The sequence below is a fragment of the Castanea sativa genome, chromosome 11 (assembly GCF_040712315.1).
Source record: "Castanea sativa cultivar Marrone di Chiusa Pesio chromosome 11, ASM4071231v1".
NCBI lineage: Eukaryota > Viridiplantae > Streptophyta > Magnoliopsida > Fagales > Fagaceae > Castanea > Castanea sativa.
In genome coordinates, this window is record NC_134023.1 from 6,324,708 (window position 1) to 6,345,919 (window position 21,212).

The 21,212-nt window shown below is 35.5% G+C and overlaps 1 protein-coding gene across 1 annotated transcript; it reads right to left on the minus strand.

Moving 5' to 3' along the window:
- Window positions 1-562: 562 nt before the first annotated feature.
- Window positions 563-19,625, minus strand: LOC142617132 (ATP-dependent zinc metalloprotease FTSH 12, chloroplastic). Its single transcript, XM_075789838.1, has 19 exons — window positions 19,109-19,625; window positions 18,096-18,280; window positions 17,068-17,294; window positions 14,587-14,855; window positions 14,323-14,400; window positions 13,982-14,224; window positions 13,756-13,896; window positions 13,480-13,647; window positions 12,035-12,147; window positions 10,770-10,986; window positions 6,039-6,110; window positions 4,919-5,038; window positions 4,694-4,810; window positions 4,424-4,600; window positions 3,261-3,380; window positions 3,055-3,129; window positions 2,430-2,537; window positions 1,761-1,841; window positions 563-1,256 (listed from the first exon to the last, which is right to left on the minus strand). Exons 1-19 carry the CDS (start codon window positions 19,520-19,522, stop codon window positions 1,179-1,181), a joined length of 3,003 nt encoding a protein of 1,000 aa, XP_075645953.1. The 5' UTR covers window positions 19,523-19,625; the 3' UTR covers window positions 563-1,178.
- Between the last annotated feature and the right edge of the window lie 1,587 nt (window positions 19,626-21,212).

The following is a 21,212-nucleotide window of genomic DNA, read 5'->3' on the forward strand; positions in this document are numbered from 1 at the left end:
TGTGAATTGGATGTATGATCATCTTATGTGCATTAAATCCATTTAATTGGATAGATAAATTGTAAGCCAGTTTAGCTGCTAAAATTAATGGACATCCAGCTAATAAAGTCTCTTGACACTATACTAAAGATCTAAGAGCAAATCCTGCCTTTACCCAGAATGCCGGAATAAAATTGCAACAGTAACTTTAGTGGCGTAGTTTTCAGTGATGAAAACAAAATCATATAGACAAAATATAAACGTAATCAGGGAGTTTACTGCACCCTTGTTCATTACAAGATGGTATTGCTCAATTGCGATTATATGGGTGATGTGGTCACCATAGTTTCAAAGGGAACATACATTTTTCCAGTTGGTCCATTGATGGGTTTAGGAAAGCTATTGGATTTGCATCTTAGGGGAGAAAGACCTTATTTTGATTCAGAAAGGACTCTTTAACTAATACATCATATTATCTGCAGAATTTGAGCAAGTATATGATTTTTGCATATGGAACTAAAGCTTAGATAATGGATATCAAACATGAATATCCAACTAACTACAAAATGAGTGCTTATGAAACTGAAGAAAATAAATTTTCCCTTTATAAATATATGGAAGGAGTTTACAAATACAAAACAAAAGGCGGATTTGAAAAACTCCCAATAATTTAAACCCCCCACCCCCCCAAAAAAAGGTTGTATCAAGTACACAAACCTCCCACTTAATGGTAGGCAATCTTACCCTTAATTTTTGTTTTGGAAAGGCTGATTCCCAGCCAATTTACAATCTCCCAATATAAATATAGTATTTCTTTTTAAAATATAAAAAAATATAATCAGATACAAAACTGGGCACTTTCTCTCAAACTACAAAACCATACATGATGATATGAGGCTTCTGTCAACAGTTGCTAGCTCTATTCAAGGCTCACCAGCTGACAGACATCCAAACTTCAGCGAATTCAATTTGAATGCAAAAGTTAGCATCCTCAGTTGATTGATTACATCTGGGTAATCCACTGGCAGATTTGACACTTGCCCATTATTGGCCTTCAGTCAATTCAACAAAATACTCCAATGCATGCAGCTGTGCACATCCCAGGTGGCTTGGCTTTCACAAGGGAGCAACTAATATCTTTCCAAAAGACCATCATTTTTACATGCAAGGAACTGTAATTATGACGGACTAGAAGTATTTCAACATCTGTGGAGTGGTGCAGGATATATGTCCAATGGTTGATATCGCAACCGATCTTTGTGTGGCAATGGTCCCTCCTAAAAATTTATACAATGAAATAGTAAATTGCTAAGCATTCAAAACTGACTTCAATATAAATGAGATTCTGAATGTGCATGTGTTGGGGAAAAAGAAGAAAGCAATGGTCTGGACCAAAGACATTGAGGAATCATCACTTTGTTGAGGAATTGGTAAAATTTGGAATGTCAAGGAAAATAAAACAGACTCCAATATCCAATTCAACCTTTAAAGAGTAAGATGCATATTGATCTTCTGTATAACTCTTAAATACTCTTCACCTTGCCAATCAATTTAAATTATGCATCAAGCAAATTGAACAAGTATAAGCAACAGAGACATTTTCTATTCACAATGTCCAGATAATAACTGATCAGCATGGGGAGGATATTTAGCATTTAAGATCATTTGGAACTTTTATGGTGGGAAGTGTGAGTGGTGTTTTCATTCGTTTCTTTTTTTTGGAAAGTGGGGGAGGGGGAGAAGTGTTATCATGTCTGTTGCCAGAATAAAAAGAAAAGTACCTCTTCCAAGTTTATCTGGAATGGCTTTACAAAGTCCTCAAACATTACTGGAGATAGGGTCTTCAATTTCTCTTCAACTTCCTAGAGAAAGAAACAACATAAAATGGTTATTTTATTGGGAAAAGTATACAAGATGTTTAATTAGTTGCAAGAAATAATATCAAGTTCATTCATGAGGTTTCAATTAGGAGGGAAGGTAATGAAAAGCAATTGGAAAAGGTGAGAATGCAGGAGCTTGTCTTTATCTATCATTGACATAAATATGCTCTTAGGCTTCAAAAGATGCCATGTTGCCTGGGATTCTACTAATGAATAAAATTTTGAACCAAATTCAATAGATGTACTTCAATGTAAGATTCAACCCTGCCATCTTTTCGAACCATTATGAATTTGAATATCTTCTCCCCGCCCTTTTTATACTTTCGTGGCTTTTGTCACTTCATAGAAAAGAACCCTGCACTCTAACATACTGTTTTCAACTGGTATATTTAGACATAACATTTTTTTATCCTCAAGTAATCATTTTGCGTAGTAATAGTCTGATAGGTTAAGTGATTAAAAAAAACTGAAAAGGAAGGAGGTCTACTCCATTATACTATCCAAAGCCCCAAAATTTGTTCTTAGATCACATTGCAGTCACAGTGAAATATTTAAGGGTATTTAGGATACCAATCCAGTTATCCTCGACTTTTCCAGTAGTTCATTTGTGATCAGGTCCAGAATGTGAATGTTATCCCTCAAGCCACGCATAGCAAGTTCTTCTGTTTCTTCAATGTACTGCAAACATCATCAAATCCACTAAATAAATTTATAAGAAAATATAAGGGTAAAAGGATCACATAGAAATAAGAAATGAATAAGCATTTCACATGCATTGCTTCAAAAATCAGATTATTTACTGTTTTGTTTTCTTTCCAAAAAGTCAGCTCTCAGATAGCAATACAGAGGCTGGTCTTTCCTAATGTCATCCTGCACTAAATTACTACTAAGTTTTATGGTTGTATTTTTAAACTAGTAATCAAACCAAGAATGCAAAAGCATTTGAGATCTAGACAAAGTTGTCATTTTTCTATAGAATTACTTCTGCACAAGGAATTCACACTTTTACTTTAATTCTTTTGTCATCAAAATATGCATTAGCACGAGTGGGAATCAATGTATAATTGGCAGCCCTCAGAGTTACATACAGGAGGAGGTTAAGCAAAACAGTGAACTTGCATCAATGCACTGCCACCTGCCAATTTCATTGTATGAAGCTCAAAACAATGATGCAAAAGGAAACAAGCACAATTACCCTTGTTAACTCTCTACTAAATAGTTCAGAAACTTCAAGAGTCATATTGGCTGGAATCACTTGAGGGTCATCCCACTGACATCACAAAAAAAAAAAAAAGAATAAGAAGAAAATTAACTGATGAAAAGCATTGTCAAAAATTACATGAGATGGTATGCAACCATATATACTATTTCATTTGCAACTTAGGAGAATGAAGTACATACCCTGTATCTTATCAACTCGGCATCTGGACTATCTGGCCGATCCATCAATCCAACTCTTTTTGTTAAAGCAGTAAGCCCCAATCTAGAATTTTGAGGACTTATTACCATCTCTCGAGCAATCTGATAAACAACTTAAGTTAGAGAAGGGATTAGGAGATTGAAACCAAAATTTTTATTCATTATTACTCAATGATAATTAAAAAATAACTAAAAACCAATATTTGAGACAAATTTAGCTAAAAGCTATTGCAAAGAAAAGTTGCATGTGAGGAGATTAACGATTATCTACATATCACAAAATGCTCATTGCACCTAGTTTTGTTAATTATTTGCAAAGAGGATAATCTTCTGGCCATAAAGTGCATATGGCCTTTTTTTTCTATTGTCAACACTTCATCTATAAAGAAGAAAATGTCTAAGAAACTAGAAAGTAGGATGTATCAATCATCAAGGTGAGACCACTTTGCAGCGTTTATGCAGCAACCAGGCCTACAGATGTACAAAACATAACTTTTACATGAGTAAAGTATCATAGATAGAGTTGACTGATAAAGGAGTTTCCAGTGCAAAGAGAATGTTAATATAGTATGAGCCTAGATATGACAAATACTTGGGTCACCTTTCCCGCTGCATCTTTTGACACTCTTGGTCTTGAGACCAGTTAATGGCCACCTTGAGACTTATTAGTCATGATGCATTTTTCTAATGCGTGAAAAGATAGGCTTCACTCAAAAGTATGATTCGACAGATGAAACATTTAAAAGTAGAATCATAACTTCTTTTTTCGTAGATGGTAGGAAGGATCAAGGTAATTTAAAATTGTTAGAAATTTAATGGACATGAAAATGTATGAAAAGGTACGGTGATAATATATACTGACAGAAAAATCTTTAAGACATTTATAGTTCTTGTACTAGCCGCTCTATTCTAAGACTTGCAATTTAACTAGCTAGAAATCCTCCATCCCTTTGGTTCCTAATCCATATAGTTCATCTTTCAGCCCAAATCCAGCATTAAAATAAAATAAAAAGAGCAAAGAAAGGAGCAAGAAGTATGTTGCTAAACGAGCTATCACCCAAAAATCATGACAGATTGACATGGCCGTGGTAGTACAGTTACCCAGGATTGATTCTCCTAAGTTACACACAAGTAACAATGGTTACCTTTGTTATTTTCTCTAGATCATCCCTTCCTCCATCGGTTACGTCATCCCCAAACACAACACGTTCTGCACAACGTCCACCATGAGCCACCACCATTTGCATCTGCATGTAGCCAAAGGTTGTATAACCTTGGTCTACCATATCTTCTCGGGGATAAAACACAGAGATTGCAGTTTCCTGCTCATGTTAATGAAACCATATCAAAAGGCAAATCCTCCAACCTAATCTCATGGCACGACTAAAGTCCATTTCTGCAGCCAGAAATCTTACCTTGCCACCAGGCAGGAGCTGAGAAAATGCATGCCAATCAAATCGAGGAAACAAATGGGCCAATACTATGTGACCAGCTTCATGTACAGCCAGCAGTCTTTTCTTCTCGAAAGACACCTATTACAAATTATGCAAGTCCAATGATAAAAAAAAGTACAACATGACATTGATAAGAGCACATACAAAATACAAAATTAAAAACAAACCCAATGCCAACAGACTTACACTTTCTTCGGATTTCTGCTGCTCCTCCTCAGTAAGAAGTACACCCATACCCTCAAGCAATTGTTTATCTAGCACATCAACAATGTCTTCCTGAGAGATCTTGGAGTGTCCTTTCCTCACCTGCAACAAACAATGAAACTTGTTTAACCAAAATAGAAGGTAGCCTACCATTCAACTCATAATTGTTACTAAATGCATGAAAGATTATTAAAGGATGCTCCAAAGTTACAGTTCAATCTAAAAGACCCAGATAATCACAAAAATCATAAGCATGAGAAACAACACTTTTTAGAGAGTCAAGTATCAAATTCCCACTAACAATGAACCTTTCAAGATGATAAGATGTTCACCAAACATACTCTACAGCAAAGGTGTCTTCTTCTTTTTTTGCTACAGTAAGTTGAGGGACTCTCTCCATCGAGAGAACCAGAAGTGCCACTAAGCCAAGAAGCTATTGGCCTCTCTTAGTGGCACTCTGTTTGATTGGTCTAGGGCTTGGGGACTCACCTCTAGTGATTCTCTCCCTATGTTTCTTAGTTCTCTCCTGTGTACTTAGTTTATTTTCCTCTTTTCTCTTTTTTCTCTTTCTCTTCCCTGTGTACTTATCTCTCTGCCTTATGTCTTTTGCATAAGGTAGTGTTCTTGAATGCATATATTTTTACCTATCAAAAAAAAAAAGAAGCTATTGGTGTCTAAAGAGTTGAGATTGTGAAAACGGATTGAGAATGAAAATGTCAGAGCATCAGCACATATGATGAAACTGTATTTACATGGGTGTGCACACAAATCAAGGTAATAGCTTGAATGTTAAAATTGAACTAATTAGGAGGATAGGAGCAGGTAAAGCCCACTTAGTGTAAGCCCCAACCAATTAAATTTTAAGGGGGGAAACATTAGATTGTACACATGTATTCATACCATAATCAAAGCCATTTGATCTATTGCATGCATGAGATATTTTCATCTTTTGTAATGACATAACTCTAAAGAGGGATAATTTCTGCTCCTTGAATTGCAAAGTCAAAGAAATATGAAGTCTACTAAAAGACAACCCATGACATAGTGGTATAAGAGAATACCTATTGCAATTAATAATATGAAGTTCAAGGGTTTAACTTACCGACATTATTGCTGCTTCATTGACAAGATTTCGGATATCTGCCCCAGAGAAACCAACAGTACGGAAGACAAGCTGTAGAGAGGAAAAAAAAGAGATTATATAAATCCAAAAACTAATTTAAATCTTTACATACAATGAGAACTACATAAATGAGCATCGAACGTAAGAGACTGAGCAAAATACTACCTCACAAAAAAACCTGAATGAGACTACCATCAAACAAAACAACAAAAATCCCCACCCTCCACCCCCCCCCCCCCCCCCCAAAAAAAAAAGAGTTGATAAAAATCATGGAAAACATCAAAAAAACAAAACTATCTAGGTTTTCTGGGGAACAATCATTACCACAAGTATATTGGCCAATGGTCCAATATTGAGGTGCTTTGCAGATGATATAACAACAACCAATCCGTAGCCTAAACTTTTGGTGCTTTGAAGACGATAATGACAAGAAAAACCCAATCAATAAAAACACTTAAAACAATGACATCAATAAGCTATATTCAAAAGAAACTGCACGCTGATAAAGCTGCACAATCAACTCTTGGTATGTTTTCCTGTGTTAGAATAAAACACTGTTTTTCAAAATGATGACACAACGTTGAAACAATGGCTCCTTTACTCCATAGGTGAATATTAATGCAGCCATAATATTGAACTCCACTAAAGATGTCGAGTGGATATCAGCAATTTTCTATAATTTTTTACCTTTTGGGAAATATACCTACACAGCTCCCTATGTTCCTTTTGTCACCATTAATTTATTAAACATCCACCATAATCTTGATTCATGTGCATCCAATTCCTTAATAATCCTATTACAGACTCTTTACCCTTTTTTTGAGAATAATAATATAACCTCTAACTCTTAAGTATTTGAATTCACAATCCATGCAATTCTAAAAGACAAAGCTTTTAAGAACAGATAGGCCTTTGTTCCAAGTTAAATCTGAAGGCTAATTACAGACATAGGGCCTACTGAAAGCCCAATTCTCTCTAAACCAGCTTGAGAACCAACAAAATGAAAACTAGAGAGAAAATGAGGAAGAAGCAGGAGAGAGTAAGAAGTGGAAAAAACCATGATAACCACTATTTTTGGCAATTTAGTATCAACTAGGACTACCAACATTGCTATTTAAGGAAATAGCAAACATAAAAACACTTCATCCCATTTTGTTGGTCAGATTTAGAGAATCCAACTTTTTAAGCGAACATTGTTTAATGCTTTGTCTTTTGAATAAAAAAAGTTACAAGTTTTCAAAACTACCCTAGCTAATTTAAACTTTAATTTACTAGGGATATCGACTTTCTAAATAAAGTAAGGAAGATTGTCATTATTGTGTTCATTGACTATTCAAAGATGACTATATTTTGGGACAACCCAAAAAGGAAAAGAGGACCAACAAAATGGATTGGGAACAATATAAAAGGAAAGAAAGCTGGGAATTTTGAACAATGATCTCAGTAATTAATTCATACTTTCCTACCAACTTAAAATTTAATTATTACAAAATTCAGCATACATGTTAAAAACAAAGAGAGCATATAATCTAACAATAGGATTTTCAAAATATTAATACAATCAACATTATCAAGTGGCATAATGTTGATAAAGTGTTACACAACGTATAACTAAATCTTGACCCTATATTTCAATTACAACTCGTTTCCCTATATCTATAAACAGATTCATGTTGATTATTGACTTTGGTATTTGTGGTGTTCGGGGTGAGTTGGGTAATGATGACATTGGTACATACTATGCTTCAGTGTTGCAGGAGGAAACCAAATTCATTTTGAAATAGGTTTTGGAATGTGATTTCATTGTGCCTAGTGTGGACAATTGGGAAGGAAAGAAATTGGGGAACATTTGAGGGACATGAGATTTCTATTGAAAGGCCAAAGGCTGCAGTTATCAGCACTTTTTTTTTTTTTGATAAGTAAGAAGAGAATATTATTAATAAAATATAAGCAAGAAAAATACAAGGAGTTCACAGTAGTGAACGAAGGAAAAAAAGAACTAGAAAGACAGAAGCAGCCCCCTAATCTATTCTAATAGACGAAAGAAAATCCATAAGGGTAGAACAATTCGAGAAACCTCAACAACGAGGCCAATCAAAGAGGGTCCGTTGGCAAGGCTCTAATAATTGAACCACAGTTTTCCCCTCATTCTCAAAAGACCGCCGATTTCATTCGATCCAAATGGTCCACAATAAACAACCTGGAACCAAATTCCAAATATCAGAACTATGCTTCCCAAGCCAATTATACCAACAAAATAATAAGTCCACCACTGAACCTAACATGACCCAATCGATCCCAAACAGCCGAAGCATATACATCCACAAAGAATGAGCTATCGGACAAAAAAGTAATAGGTGATCCATAGATTCCGCATTACAGTAGCACAAACAACAACGATTCGCCAAAGGGCGACCACGAAGCATAAGATTATCCATGGTAAGAATCTAACCATGAGTTGCTATCCACGAGAAAAAAGCCACCCTTTTAGGAACCTTAGCTTTCCAAATGCCTTTCCAAGGGAAAGTGGAAGGAGCTGCATTTCGAATCTTATGATAAAAAGACTAAATATCGAATTTCCCACTTCCATTAAGATCCCAACAAAGCCTGTCACACCCTCCACCCCTAGGGATACGAGTTTGGATGAAATGAAGAAGAGAGTAGGAAGCTGCTAACTCCCAATCATTGAATTCCCTATAAAATCTTAAACTCCACACTCTGTCATTATCACCCACTGGAGGGCTTAACACTTTAAAAATACAAGCCTCCTTATTGGCTAAGCACAAAAATAACTGAGGATAAAGAATTTTAAGAGTAACATCTCCAGTCCACTTATCATGCCAAAAAATTATCCCCCACCACAAAAGAGAAATGCTTAGCAAAAGTATCCCACCCTTCACTAATACTCTGCCATATTCCACAACCATGAGCCCTTCTACTAGCTCTAGTGCGCCAACCCCCTTTTCCCTCCCCATATTTCATGGCTATGACTCTTTGCCACAGATGGGAGGTTTCATGGCCAAACCTCCAGAGCCATTTCCCAAGTAGGGCCTGATTAAAAGACGCCAAATTTTGAATTCCCAGCCCACCCAACTCGCTCGGTAGGAAAACCTTTTCCCAAGCCACCAAAGGATATTTGAAACACTCAACTAACAAACCCCACAAGAAGTTCCTCTGAATGCGTTCCAATCTAGTAGCCACAACTTTAGGGATAGTAAAAAGGGAAAGGTAATAAGTCGGAAGGCTTAAAAGGGTACTTTTCAGCAAAGTGAGTCTACCACCCTTAGACAAATAAAGCCGCTTCCAGTTAGAAAGCTTCTTTTCCATCCTCTCAAGCTTCTTTTCCACCTAATTTGCATCATGTTTTGAATACATTGTACTCTTAATTCTTCTTTTGAGTGTACAACCTATATGCTTAATCTGTTAGCCTAGATTGTTTTATAATTCAAATTTTTGTAATACAAAGCAACCTGAATCAAATAGATAACATCACAAAATTCTGGTATAGTTAGTGGTGGCCCAACAATTCAAAGCTACTACAATGATACAGTCTCCCCAGCTCCTCGCTAGATTGAAAAGGTGATACAATCTCCCCTGAGGAAGATGGTGATATTTAGAAGGAATTCAATAGTGATTTGTAACTATCCGATGATTTAGGGGACATAGCAAAATAGGAAGACAGAATGGCCAAAGAAAGAACATGAAGTAGCTTTTGTAAGAATCAAGTGGTGAATATGACAGTGGCTTTGCTAGCAAAGAAAGTAGCTTATATGTTGATGAAAGGTATTGACTTCTAACATGATCACTGGTATAGGACCTCATTTTTGTCAACATTAATATACAAAAGCTAATTTTTCTATTGAGCTCTAACTTAAATGGCACCTCACCCCTTTAAAATTATAGGGTGGAGGGTGAGCTTATTAGTTCAAAACCCACCACATGCATAGCTTCCCAATAAAAAATGCAAAAAACAACATTATTTGAAGCGCTTGCTAATGACATTAACATTTGAGAACCACCAGTGCACCCCAAAATAGTCATATGGAGTTTCTATGCGCAGGGCAATTGAGCTGATTCAATACTCATTAAACCACAGTGACAAAATACCAATAGAATCAGCAGAGTTTTTTTTATGCTACTTCATGTTCTTTCTCAGACTCCTTTCTTTTATGAGTAACTCATTAAAAAGAAAGACACAATAGAAGGGTGCAATCCTAGTGCTTGGGAAGTATCTTTCTCTGACCCATTGTGTTGTCAATAGGCATTTTTTAAACCATAAAAAAATAAAAATAAAAACTCCCATGCACATACAGTAAGTAATTGCATGTCCTCAAACAAGCCATAGTTGCAAGTTAACAGTTTTCATGGGAGAGCAGAGTCCACTTCACTGCACTGAGGTGCAGACAACTGCTAAGATTCTTCTATTGGGTCTCCCTTTCCTTTAAAATCTTAGCCCTAGCCCCTGCTGTCTACATTGAATTATATTACTGTTTAAATCTGGCTTACCAAGAATCTAGTAAGGAAAAAAAGAAGAAAAAATTGTATCAGCTTGTAAAACCACCACTTGATCAAGCCAATAAAGAAGAACATGACATAATGGCCAGTTAGGTAATGTCCGGTTTTTTTTTTGGAAGTGGGGGGGGGGGGGGGGGGACAGTAATATGCTCATTAAATGTGTTAACTTGTAACCAAGAAACACCAAACACTTACTTTTGCAAAGTCCACATCTTCTGCAAGTTGCTTTCCTGCACTGTGAACACCAAAAATTTGCACTCGTTGCTTTGCATCAGGCAGACCAATATACAAACGACGGTCAATACGTCCAGGCCGAACAAACTCAAGGTCCAATTCATCTGGCCTATTGGTAGCACAGATGAAAATCACAGCTTGTCTAAGTGAGAACCGATCAACGCCAGTTCTTTCCTTCCTAGACATGATAAAGAGCTAAATGTGAAAATTAATTTTACAAGGAAAAAAGAAAACCTAAAAGGGTAGCATAGATTAAAATACAAGGTAAACAACACAAGAAAGGTAAAATACAGAATTAAGAACAATTAACTGACTTCCACAAAGCCAACATATAAAGGCAAAAAGAGCAGGTTATAATTAATTCCACTATATGAGAAACTAATGGTCCCAACGTACTTTAGGCTTAGTAATTGTTATATACTTATATCAACATAAACTAGCCATTACCTATAAAAAAAATAAAAAAACCTAGCCATCGAATCTTTAGATACCCCACAACCTATGAGACTTTGTAAGTGCCAGAACCTATCTTTCACAGACCAGAGTCTTTACCTCCCACAATAACAAACCGATAACAAATGTCATGGATTGTCAAGGTCACTTGACATACAAGGATTATCCAAACTACAGTGTTGGCATGTCTTTAGTAAAAAAAGACAATGAATCCTTAAAAGAAGAAGAAATACAAGGAAGAACTCCAGAGTCTTCAAGACAAGACAAGACAGCTACGTTCCAAAAGCAAAAGAGGTGTTACACAACGGTACTCAAAACAAATAAACCCCACCAAAAAATGACCACCACCCCCCTCCCCCCAAAAAAAAAGACCTCTTGAATGTTATATGGCTTCTCCTCTCTTAGTCATGAATATTTGAATTTTCATTAGCTGACCTAGCCACCTAAACTCCCACCCAATGGATACAGATAAGCATACACCCTTAAAGAAAACTTCTACACCTGCTATAATAGCAGAGTCAACTGCAACCATCAGAGGCCAAACCCATGCTGGAAGCCTCCTTTATAGGCTTCAAGAAGGGCTAGAAATTGTATTAGCACAATATACTGGCTGCATAGAAAGAGCAAGCACAACCTTCCCTAGTGATCCGTCTAAAGATCCATCTGACAAGAGTTACCACGAAAACCGGTCATAATATAAGTTTCTGAATAGCCTTCAGAAGTATTTTTCAGGAAAAGAGAAGACTGCAAACAGGCTAAATTAATACACTTACTCCCCATCAAGCTGTCCAATCAGAGCCTCAAACGTTGCCCTTCTTCGAGGATCCTTTCTTGCATGCCTTCCAGCAATAGCATCAATTTCATCGACAAATATGAATGAAGGAGCCTGTACAGAGGATTTACCAAGAGTTATGGTAAAACGTAGTCATTAACATATCTGATACAGCTACAATATGGACATGACTCCCATGTAGTGCTAGATATCGGTAAACCAATATAGAGATGCAGTTTCCTATGAAGTAGTTGTTGAATTACAAAATGTCCCAGATTTCTAAGTCATCCCATGCGTCTACTCTTAAGATTGAAAACCAGCATCTCCATATAAGGGATGGTAAGAGACACAGTGAACTACAGGGAGTCAAAGACAAATGCTCACTACTCAGTATTATGAATTGAAACTTATCGTTATGTGGGCATATGATACAGTAATTAACAGTAGTGAAGTTGAATATAAAAGACAAAACAAAATTAGAAGAAAGAAACATGAAATATAGGAACAAAAAGAATACAAAGAGAAGGATAAGGCATCCTTCAGAGTTGAAGAGAAGAAATGGAAAAGGAGAATAAAGATGATAAAAAGATACAAATCTTTAAGCCATTGAAGTATTTTCTAATTGATGCTCAGAAGTAACACTCATTTTGGCTTACAAGTCTGCTTCCAAGTTAGCTGACCCTATCTCATTACCTGTAGAGAAATCACCCCTAAGTCCATAAACGAGCACCCCATGGGACTAAGTGCTCTAGTGCAGCTTCAGTGTAAAATTGCAATATTTGAACACTATCCCATGCTAATAGAAGATAGTTATGATTGTGCCAGGGGTATTCATGTCTTCATAAACAGAAACTAATTATTTAAATTCTCAAACTTGCAAACTTTAATGTGAGCAGATGCAAGCCTTCATCACAAGTTTGCAAGCTCTTAACGAAACAACAAAATAGTGGGTAAATTATAGAAAAGGAAAATATAACAAATTCCACAAACTACAGAAGAACAGGAGAAATGACTATTGATTTTGGGTGATTCCAACTATTTGACGCAATTGCAAGAAACCAAAAAATGTTAAAACTCATTCAAAGCATGAAGATGCTAGGACTGTATGCCCAGTAAATTAAACTAATAAAGGAATCAGAATTATCTGACTATCTACCCTTTTTTTATAAGCAAAGAATAATTTTAGTCAAAAAGAAGAGGAGTAACTCAAGTATACAGGAAGCATACAAGAGGTCCTCCTAAAAAATTACTCTAAAGTTTAATCAAAATCAAGAAAATTGGCTACTTTTTATAATTAAGTAGCAAGAGCTTTAAGGCATTAGGACTTAAGATGTGAAAAATCCCCAACTTCTAGCGTGGCAATTTTTGATAAAAATATAATTGTACTCATAGTAATAAATGACACAAAATAATGCTTTTGCAAATTACAAATGAGAGAATGCTTACATTTCTCCTGGCAATAGAAAACATCTCATTGATCCTTGCTGCACCACTTTTTTCACTATCTGTAAACTCTGCTCCAGAAGCAAAAACAAAGGGCAACCCACTTTCCTTTGCCAGTGTCCTTGCAAAGAGAGTTTTCCCCGTTCCAGGAGGTCCAGAAAGAAGAACACCCTGTTGAGAACACAGTCATCATAAACTATCTTACTATTACACTTCTATAAATTATAGGACAGATCAAATAAAAGAAGTCTCTATCTTTATAATACTAGAAATAGTTACCCGAACAAATTTCACGCCTTTTTCATAATACTGCATGGGATTTCCCATATAAATCATTAACTCATCGAGAAGGTCCCATACATCACCCCCTAATACCACTTCCTTATACATTGAATTTGTGTCACCAACATCCCCAACTGGCTGGTTGAGTACAAAAAGTATGAGAATTCGAGGATTTTTATAAGAGATAAGCAGGGAAACAACAAATGCAGAGTTAAAGATATACCAGTATGAAATTTTCTGCATAAGCCATGTCAAAGAGCTGGTTATACTTTTTATATAGGAAACGCTTAGAAGTGATGCTTAGAAGCATCACAGACTCCCTTATAAGCCACAGAATCAATATTCCAGGCAGTAATGCCATCACAACTTTCAGAAAGTAATGGATCTGACGCTTTTGAAGGAGATCTACTTCAACTCCAGAACTGGATATAATCTCAAACAAATGAGGGTCTAGTGGAATATCGACCTATCAAGTATAATGATCAGTAATTATAAAAGTAGGAACGATATGTTTCAGATCTGGTAGTAAAAACAACAGCAGCAACCATTAGATGGTAGACTTACAACATATTCTAATGGGAAACCTTCTTTCATTGTCACATACAATCTCTTTAGGTCCTCAGTAAAAACAACAGCAGCAACCTGTCCAAAAAGAGTCCACTGGATCAGAAACGGCATACCTACTTACATTATTAAATGTTTGAACTGTACTAGAGAATAAAGTTTTTGAAAGATGTCAAATTAACATTTGAATTGACTTTATTTTACACAGCAATGAACCCACAAAGAAGAGAGAAAGAAAAAAGTGAAGGAAAATAACACTTTTACCTCAGAGCAATCAAGTTTGTGAAGAAAGTAAGTATAAGGAAGTTTAGGACGATACCGCCACCATCTCTTGGATATCCACAGGGCTCTGGTTCCTTGTGTTTCCGTGACCTTTTCCACCACATCCTTGCGAAGACTTTTTTCAACCTCTTTCATGTCAAACTCTACCACATACTTGGCATTTATGGAATCTAATTGCTCAGCTAACTTTTCTTTTTTGAGGATCTCCTTCCATGTATTAAGTCTTTCACGCCATGTTCCTTTACTTTCCTCTGCCAAGCAAGCACGAGAATGAATTGGCTGTTAGGAATCAAACAGTCCATACATCAAAACACTATACAAAGGTACAATCCTAGGGAAACTAACAATCAACTTTAATGACTTTACATGAATAACAATGTTAAGTTTATCTTGAAGGCAGCCTAAGAGTGACATGCACAAATAATGATAGATCCAATAATTTTGTGGAGAAGTTTCAAAAGAATCATAGCTGCTCACTGAACTAGGTGGAGCTAAAAGTCTAAAAAAAATTACTGGGTTCAGCAATGGCCCGACACAAAGTCTTATATTTCCCCTTTCTTCTTCATCTATATTATGCACTCAATTTAGATCACCAATGTCAGTCTATAATCTATATATGTATCTCGAGCACTAAGCATGGTTGTTAAAATCAAAATCCTACAAGGAATGGTAGGAGGGTCTTTTAGATTGGATCAAGAATCATAAGATTTTAAGAATCATCAACATAGGTAAGAAAATCTTCTTTTACTAGAAAATGAGAATGATAATCTGTAATTAATTAAATTTATCTTAAAATATAAATAAGTTTGAACTATAACACATTGATGATAATCTACACTAAATGAAATAAATTTTAAAAAGATAAAAGTAGATATCAGTAAATATAAATAAATTTTTAACCATAGAACATTACAACAATAGTATCTACATGTGTTTTATTTTTAAGAGAATCAATTAAATATAAGTTAACTAATCATTAAATTGTATTGCCTTTCATTCTCTTATGTGCTTTTGATATGTCAAATGGAAAGAAAAGAGTTTCTCGTCTTGCTAACTGATACAACAGAAGATGACAGTTAGATTTAATATGAAATTTTAATATCTAAGATGTCAATTAGAGCTAAAGATTTATCTTAGAGAAGAGATGAATTTGTTTCAATAGCTGATTTTTTTAAGTTTAGCTTAAATGTCCAAACAATTAGCTATAAATATGTCAAACAATCATGATCTTACCAATCCCATGATTTGGATGATCTTACTAATTAAATATTCTAGTGCAATCCAGAGCATTTAACAATTCTAGGATGGAAGGATCTTAAGATCCTACCATCCATAATGGGATTTTACAATCATGGAACTAAGTGATTCCTTTCAATGTCTCTATCTACTTTGCAAAAAATAAATTTAAAATAAACAACAGAATATGAAGTGCATCACAGAAAATGTGGACATTATTCCCTTTGTATGTAAAATCATTGTTCCATATTATCTTTCTCAATAAAGCTTGAACCTTTATGTGATGGTAATTGGTAAGTGCCTTCCAACCAAAGCCGCATGTCGTACATTTGAGTTTTGGAATTAGCTTCCTAAAAGAAAATTTTGGGCGTAAGGCTGCCTAACCCATAGAAGTGGAACCTTTGCACACAGGGTGTGGCCTTTTTTCACTATAATCTTTCTCAATATATCAAAAAGCTCATGCATTTTAATTTCTTATCAAATCCTTATGGATATCAACATAAGAAGAATATTTGCAATCAGAACAAACTCATAAGTCATAACAAACTAAGATATACAGCACTAGTCCCAAAAGCTTAAAATGATAGCAAATGGTGAATCTAATCACTTAAATATTATTCTAACATACCGAATGCAAAAGTCAAAATGTATGAGCAAGAAAGAAAAGAGAGAATATGTAATGTGACCTTATCCCAAAGTATACAACATTTTAAGCACACACATGCACTAAGATACTTAACTAACCCAAAATTTGTAATCAGAACAAATTAAGAATATACTTAGATAAACTATTATTTGTCCCAAAAGCTTAAGAAGATTGAAATGTTAAATTCAATGTTTATTGGTTTTGTAATTAAAAGTACATGGTTTTGTCACCTCTCCAACTGTCTCCCCATTATGTAGGATTTTATTGGCCCAAGCACTTATTTGTTGAGGAGAAACTGATCCAATTCGGAGTTGTTGATGTTTATACCGATCGATCATAGAAGAAAAATTCTGATTCATTCTGATTAAGCTTCCTTCCTATTCATCTGGAAGTTCTTCTCAGATGATAGGAATGTTGAATTCAATCACTTAAATGTTATTCTAACATACTGAATGTAGAATCAAAAAATATTAAGCATGAAAAAAAAAAAAAAAAAAGGAAAAGAGAGAACATATAATGTGACCTTATCCCAAAGTATACATCATGTTACGCACACACATGCACTTGGATACTTGACTAACCCGAAATGCTCAAGTCTTCCTTCAGTTCCTTCTTTTCTTCTGCATTCAGTTTCACATCACTGTCAATAATATGCTTTACACTGTCCTGAGGACGCTCCAGATCATCATCCCATGCATCCTCTCCAACATAAGAACTATCATGAACAAGTGTTCCATCAGGTCCTTCAATAAACCTCTTCATTTTCAGGCCCTTCGGCATTGTCTTCCTCCATTCACTCTTCCTAAACCTGCAAAATTATAAGGAGAATCTGAGGCACTGAAATTAAACAAGCACAAGTGACAAACATCCTAAATTTCTTTGTTCTTATTCCTTTTCAATCTCATCATTTGCAATCTGAGCCATCACATTCTACCATTTATGATAGGACAAAGATCCACCTCTTTCTAAATGTTAGCAGTTGTTAATCTCAAACAAGAGGGAGGAGAATGAGGGACGAGGGAGGACTTGAAAACACCTTGATGGAGTGGCTTTATTTTCTTGTTATCTTTTGTTGGACAAAGATTTTGGAGAAATAGCTTTTGCCTGAGTTGTATTGCTTAATCTAATGTTACTCTCAAATCCCAAGCCATCTGCCATCTATCTATTAGGTGTAAGCAAACTACCCAGTGTAATCAGGTGTATTAAGCTTTCCTAGGATGAGTTGGGTTTGATTAGAAACTCTATGATCATTTAGCTGGTCCCTGGGTTGAATCATAAATCCATATATTGGATTGAGATTGCCATAGTGTGAAAACTCATAAAGGAAGAAATTTTAAAATATTTTATTAAGTGAAGATAACTTCTTTAATGAAAGATCAGATGGATTCACTTAGTTATACAGGATATATGCAAAAGTATTCTAAGATCTATGGAGGAAATTTAAACCTGAATTCTAATCCTCATGTAATCAAGATGGAGTAGTGGAGTTGTTTCTTCTTGTCTAATCACAAAATAATAATAACTTCACCAAGCTATTAGCATCTTGTCATGTCATTAGAATACAAAGAAATTGATTGCATCTGCAGATAAAGTAAAAAAATTCACTTACTTTCTAATATTGCTAGGAGATGGCTCAGGAATTAACGCCTCCATGTAAGCCTCTGTTAACTCCTTTCTTTGGCGATTTAAGATAGGAGCTCGAATTGCCATATATATTCCTTTGTAGGAAACTATTGCAACAAATATATAGAGAATTAAGGCACCAATTCGTTTAGGCTCCCATGTTTTGATATCCTAGAGAAAGGAGAACAACCATATCATTATCCACTTCATAAAAATTATATACAGATTGGATAAAACTTCTCATAAGGTAAACTAGGACAGGCATTGTCCACCATTACAATCTCAGAAGGCAAATTTCCTCATCTTGAAACATTTGAGGGTCTTCATAAGGCGACCAAATTCAAGGATGAATACACAAGCACAAAACAAATTTTTTTTAAACCTTTAAAACAAGATAACACTGAAGAAACCACAAACTTTAGTTCAATTTGGAGCTGTTCCAATTCGCTTATAGAAAGGTCCAGTGTCAGGTCTGTTGTGAAACTTTGCATTACATGCCTTCCAATTTCAAGAAACACGTGGGGGAACAAAAGGTAAAGAAGAAAGAAAAATGGTAGCTGACATATATGTCCCAAAATATCCAAACTTAACTAAATTTCTTTGAAAAGGGAAAATTTTTCATCCTATTTGCCATGCTAGGAAGCATGGACACTGGTATGGGTACGACAAGGTGATACAAGCAATTTCTGAAAAATTATAACAAGGACACAGCGGGTATGACACCCCACATAAAGTGTATGTTCTTCCTAGGTGCCATTTATTGTTGCATCCTTGCATATACTTAATAATTACATGCAATGCTCAAAATTTTCCATTTCCACCAAGTTCATTTATGCTATCCTTATCTGTATTAGTGTGCACACTAACAACCAGCTAATATACAATGCCCCAACAGTTCAGAAGAAAATACTCAAACCTGTCCCTTTTCTATCCTTTTCCTGCAATTTCTTATCTACCAAACAAAAATTAAACCAAAAGGGTCTCAAAGTGCAGAATTACCTTCCAACGCTCCCACCGATTCCAACTCACAAATTCAGGCACTAACTCAGTCCTAAACCGTTCCAACTCACCCTGACCTTTGCTGACCCCTTCCTTAGCTCGCCCCACAAACTCACCCACCTTCACATTGGCATCTTCCAAGTCAAACCCAGTTTCCTTCTTCACTGACTCGCCGAGTTTCGACCACAACCGCTCCGAGCCACGCCGGACAGACTGAGTCAGCCTCAGCCATGAAAACCCATCAGACCCATTTGGGTTTGCAGAAGCTAGAACACGAAAATTGGGTCTGTGGTGGGAATTTTTGGACCTGGGGTTCTTAGGAAGCTTGAGAAGAATGAGAGTTTGAGAGTTGTGCGTGAGTGGAGCTGAAGAAAATAAAAGTGGGTTTGGTTTGTATGGGACTGTAAGCTTCATTTTTGGTTTGGATTGGTGGAATTTGAAAGATTGAAGAAGAGAGTGTTTGTTAAAAGAAAGCAGCAGTGTGTCTATGTGTTGTGTTTTGGGGTTTTGGGGTTTATCTAATTATCTGTGCAGCTTGTTTATAATTTAGATTTTTCTCTTCTTTTTTAAGGGGAAAAAAAAAGGTTTGGAGAAGAGTGTTTTTTTTTTTGTGAGAAAAAAAAATTTAAATATAAGGTAAGAATTTTTTTATTATGGTTTTTTTTTTTTTAAAGAGTTTTAAATACACCAATTAGTTTTTGGTGTAGGCGAAAATTGAACTCCAAATCTCTTATTCAAGCATCAAAAATTTTACCAGTTGAACTAGTATAAGCTAACACTTTTTTTTTACCTTATGCTTTTACTAATTATAACGTATAATCTACTTGTTATTTTTCTTATAAATAACTAAATTTTTTACTTCTTTTATACAAAAAAAAAAGAAAAAAAAAAGCATGACATATTATTATTGCAATTAGTGGACCATAAAGTAAAACATAAAAATTAATATAAAAAATTTCTATTTTTGCAAACATAATGAAAATTCACAACTGGACCAAACTGGATTGAAGAGACCGAAAAGGACTAAACTTAACCAAATAGACTAAAATGAACCAAATTGGACTGATTCATTATTGTTGTTGATATTTTGCGTTATCATTTTAGTATCATAGTTTTTTTTTTTTTTTTTTTTGAGAAGCTTTTAGTATCATAGTTTATAATAAATGATAGAGGATTGGAACAATTACAAATCTTACGACAAAGTATAAAGACAAAAATAATAGTGTAAAACAAAAGAGAGAGAGAGATAAAATAGTAGTAATACTTAACTTAACATACAAAACATTCTCAAAAAAAAAAAAAAATACAAAATTTAATTGACTAATAAAGTGCTAGCATTTCTACGCAACTAAGGCCAACATTGTCAAATCAAATTAAACCCCACGCCGTGGTGAGAAGAGAAAACCATTATAAGAATCGCTATAAAATAGTCCTTGTCGGGAGTAAAAAGACCATGATGGGTATATGGGCCTTTGGGCCATGCTAAGGAAGGCCGACCTGCTCCTGGGTTTAGAACTTGTTAGTACTATGGGTCGGCCTATACGCCGAGGATTCGAGAGTACAGCCGAGGATAATTTTTCCCCTCGGACGGACATCGGAGATTCCGGGACTTCATTGTAAAGGTTAGGGAATGACACGGTGAAGACCAATGGTAAAAGGGGGTGAACCCTTGAATGTCCTAGAAGCATCGATGCTAGAGAAATACCAAGGATAAAGGCTGCCACATCCGCATTAAAGACCCTGCACCTACCACCCTGGCCGCATTAATGGGGAAGTGACACCTGAACAGTAGAAGGGAAATTTCTGGTTACTATTCAAAGGCACTGAGAAAAGAAATATCTAGGCTAAGGGGGAGTTGGGGCAACACGTGTACAAAGTATCAAAAAGAAGAGTATTTAAGGAGCAACCTAGAACTGAAAATGGGGACGACTTTGTAATCTAAAAGGAAAAGAAAAAAAGAGGAAGAGATAATATAAGAACAACTCTTGGCTTCGTCCGAGAAGCTTGATTTACAATATTCCCCGTTGTTTTTGAGTGTTTGCAATCTTTGGCTTGTCATTTAATCCTCACACACTTCTAACCTGGGTTTCAAGCCCACACTCTA

Bases quoted from the DNA above. Each gene is read 5' to 3' on its own strand.
- LOC142617132 (XM_075789838.1), bottom strand. From the start codon at position 19,522: ATGAAGCTTACAGTCCCATACAAACCAAACCCACTTTTATTTTCTTCA. The intron at 17,295-18,095 runs GTAAGTGAATTT...ATAATTTTGCAG, and splicing joins TCTCCTAGCAATATTAGAAA to GTTTAGGAAGAGTGAATGGA. The intron at 12,148-13,479 runs GTAAGCATTCTC...TCCTCTGTACAG, and splicing joins TTTCTATTGCCAGGAGAAAT to GCTCCTTCATTCATATTTGT.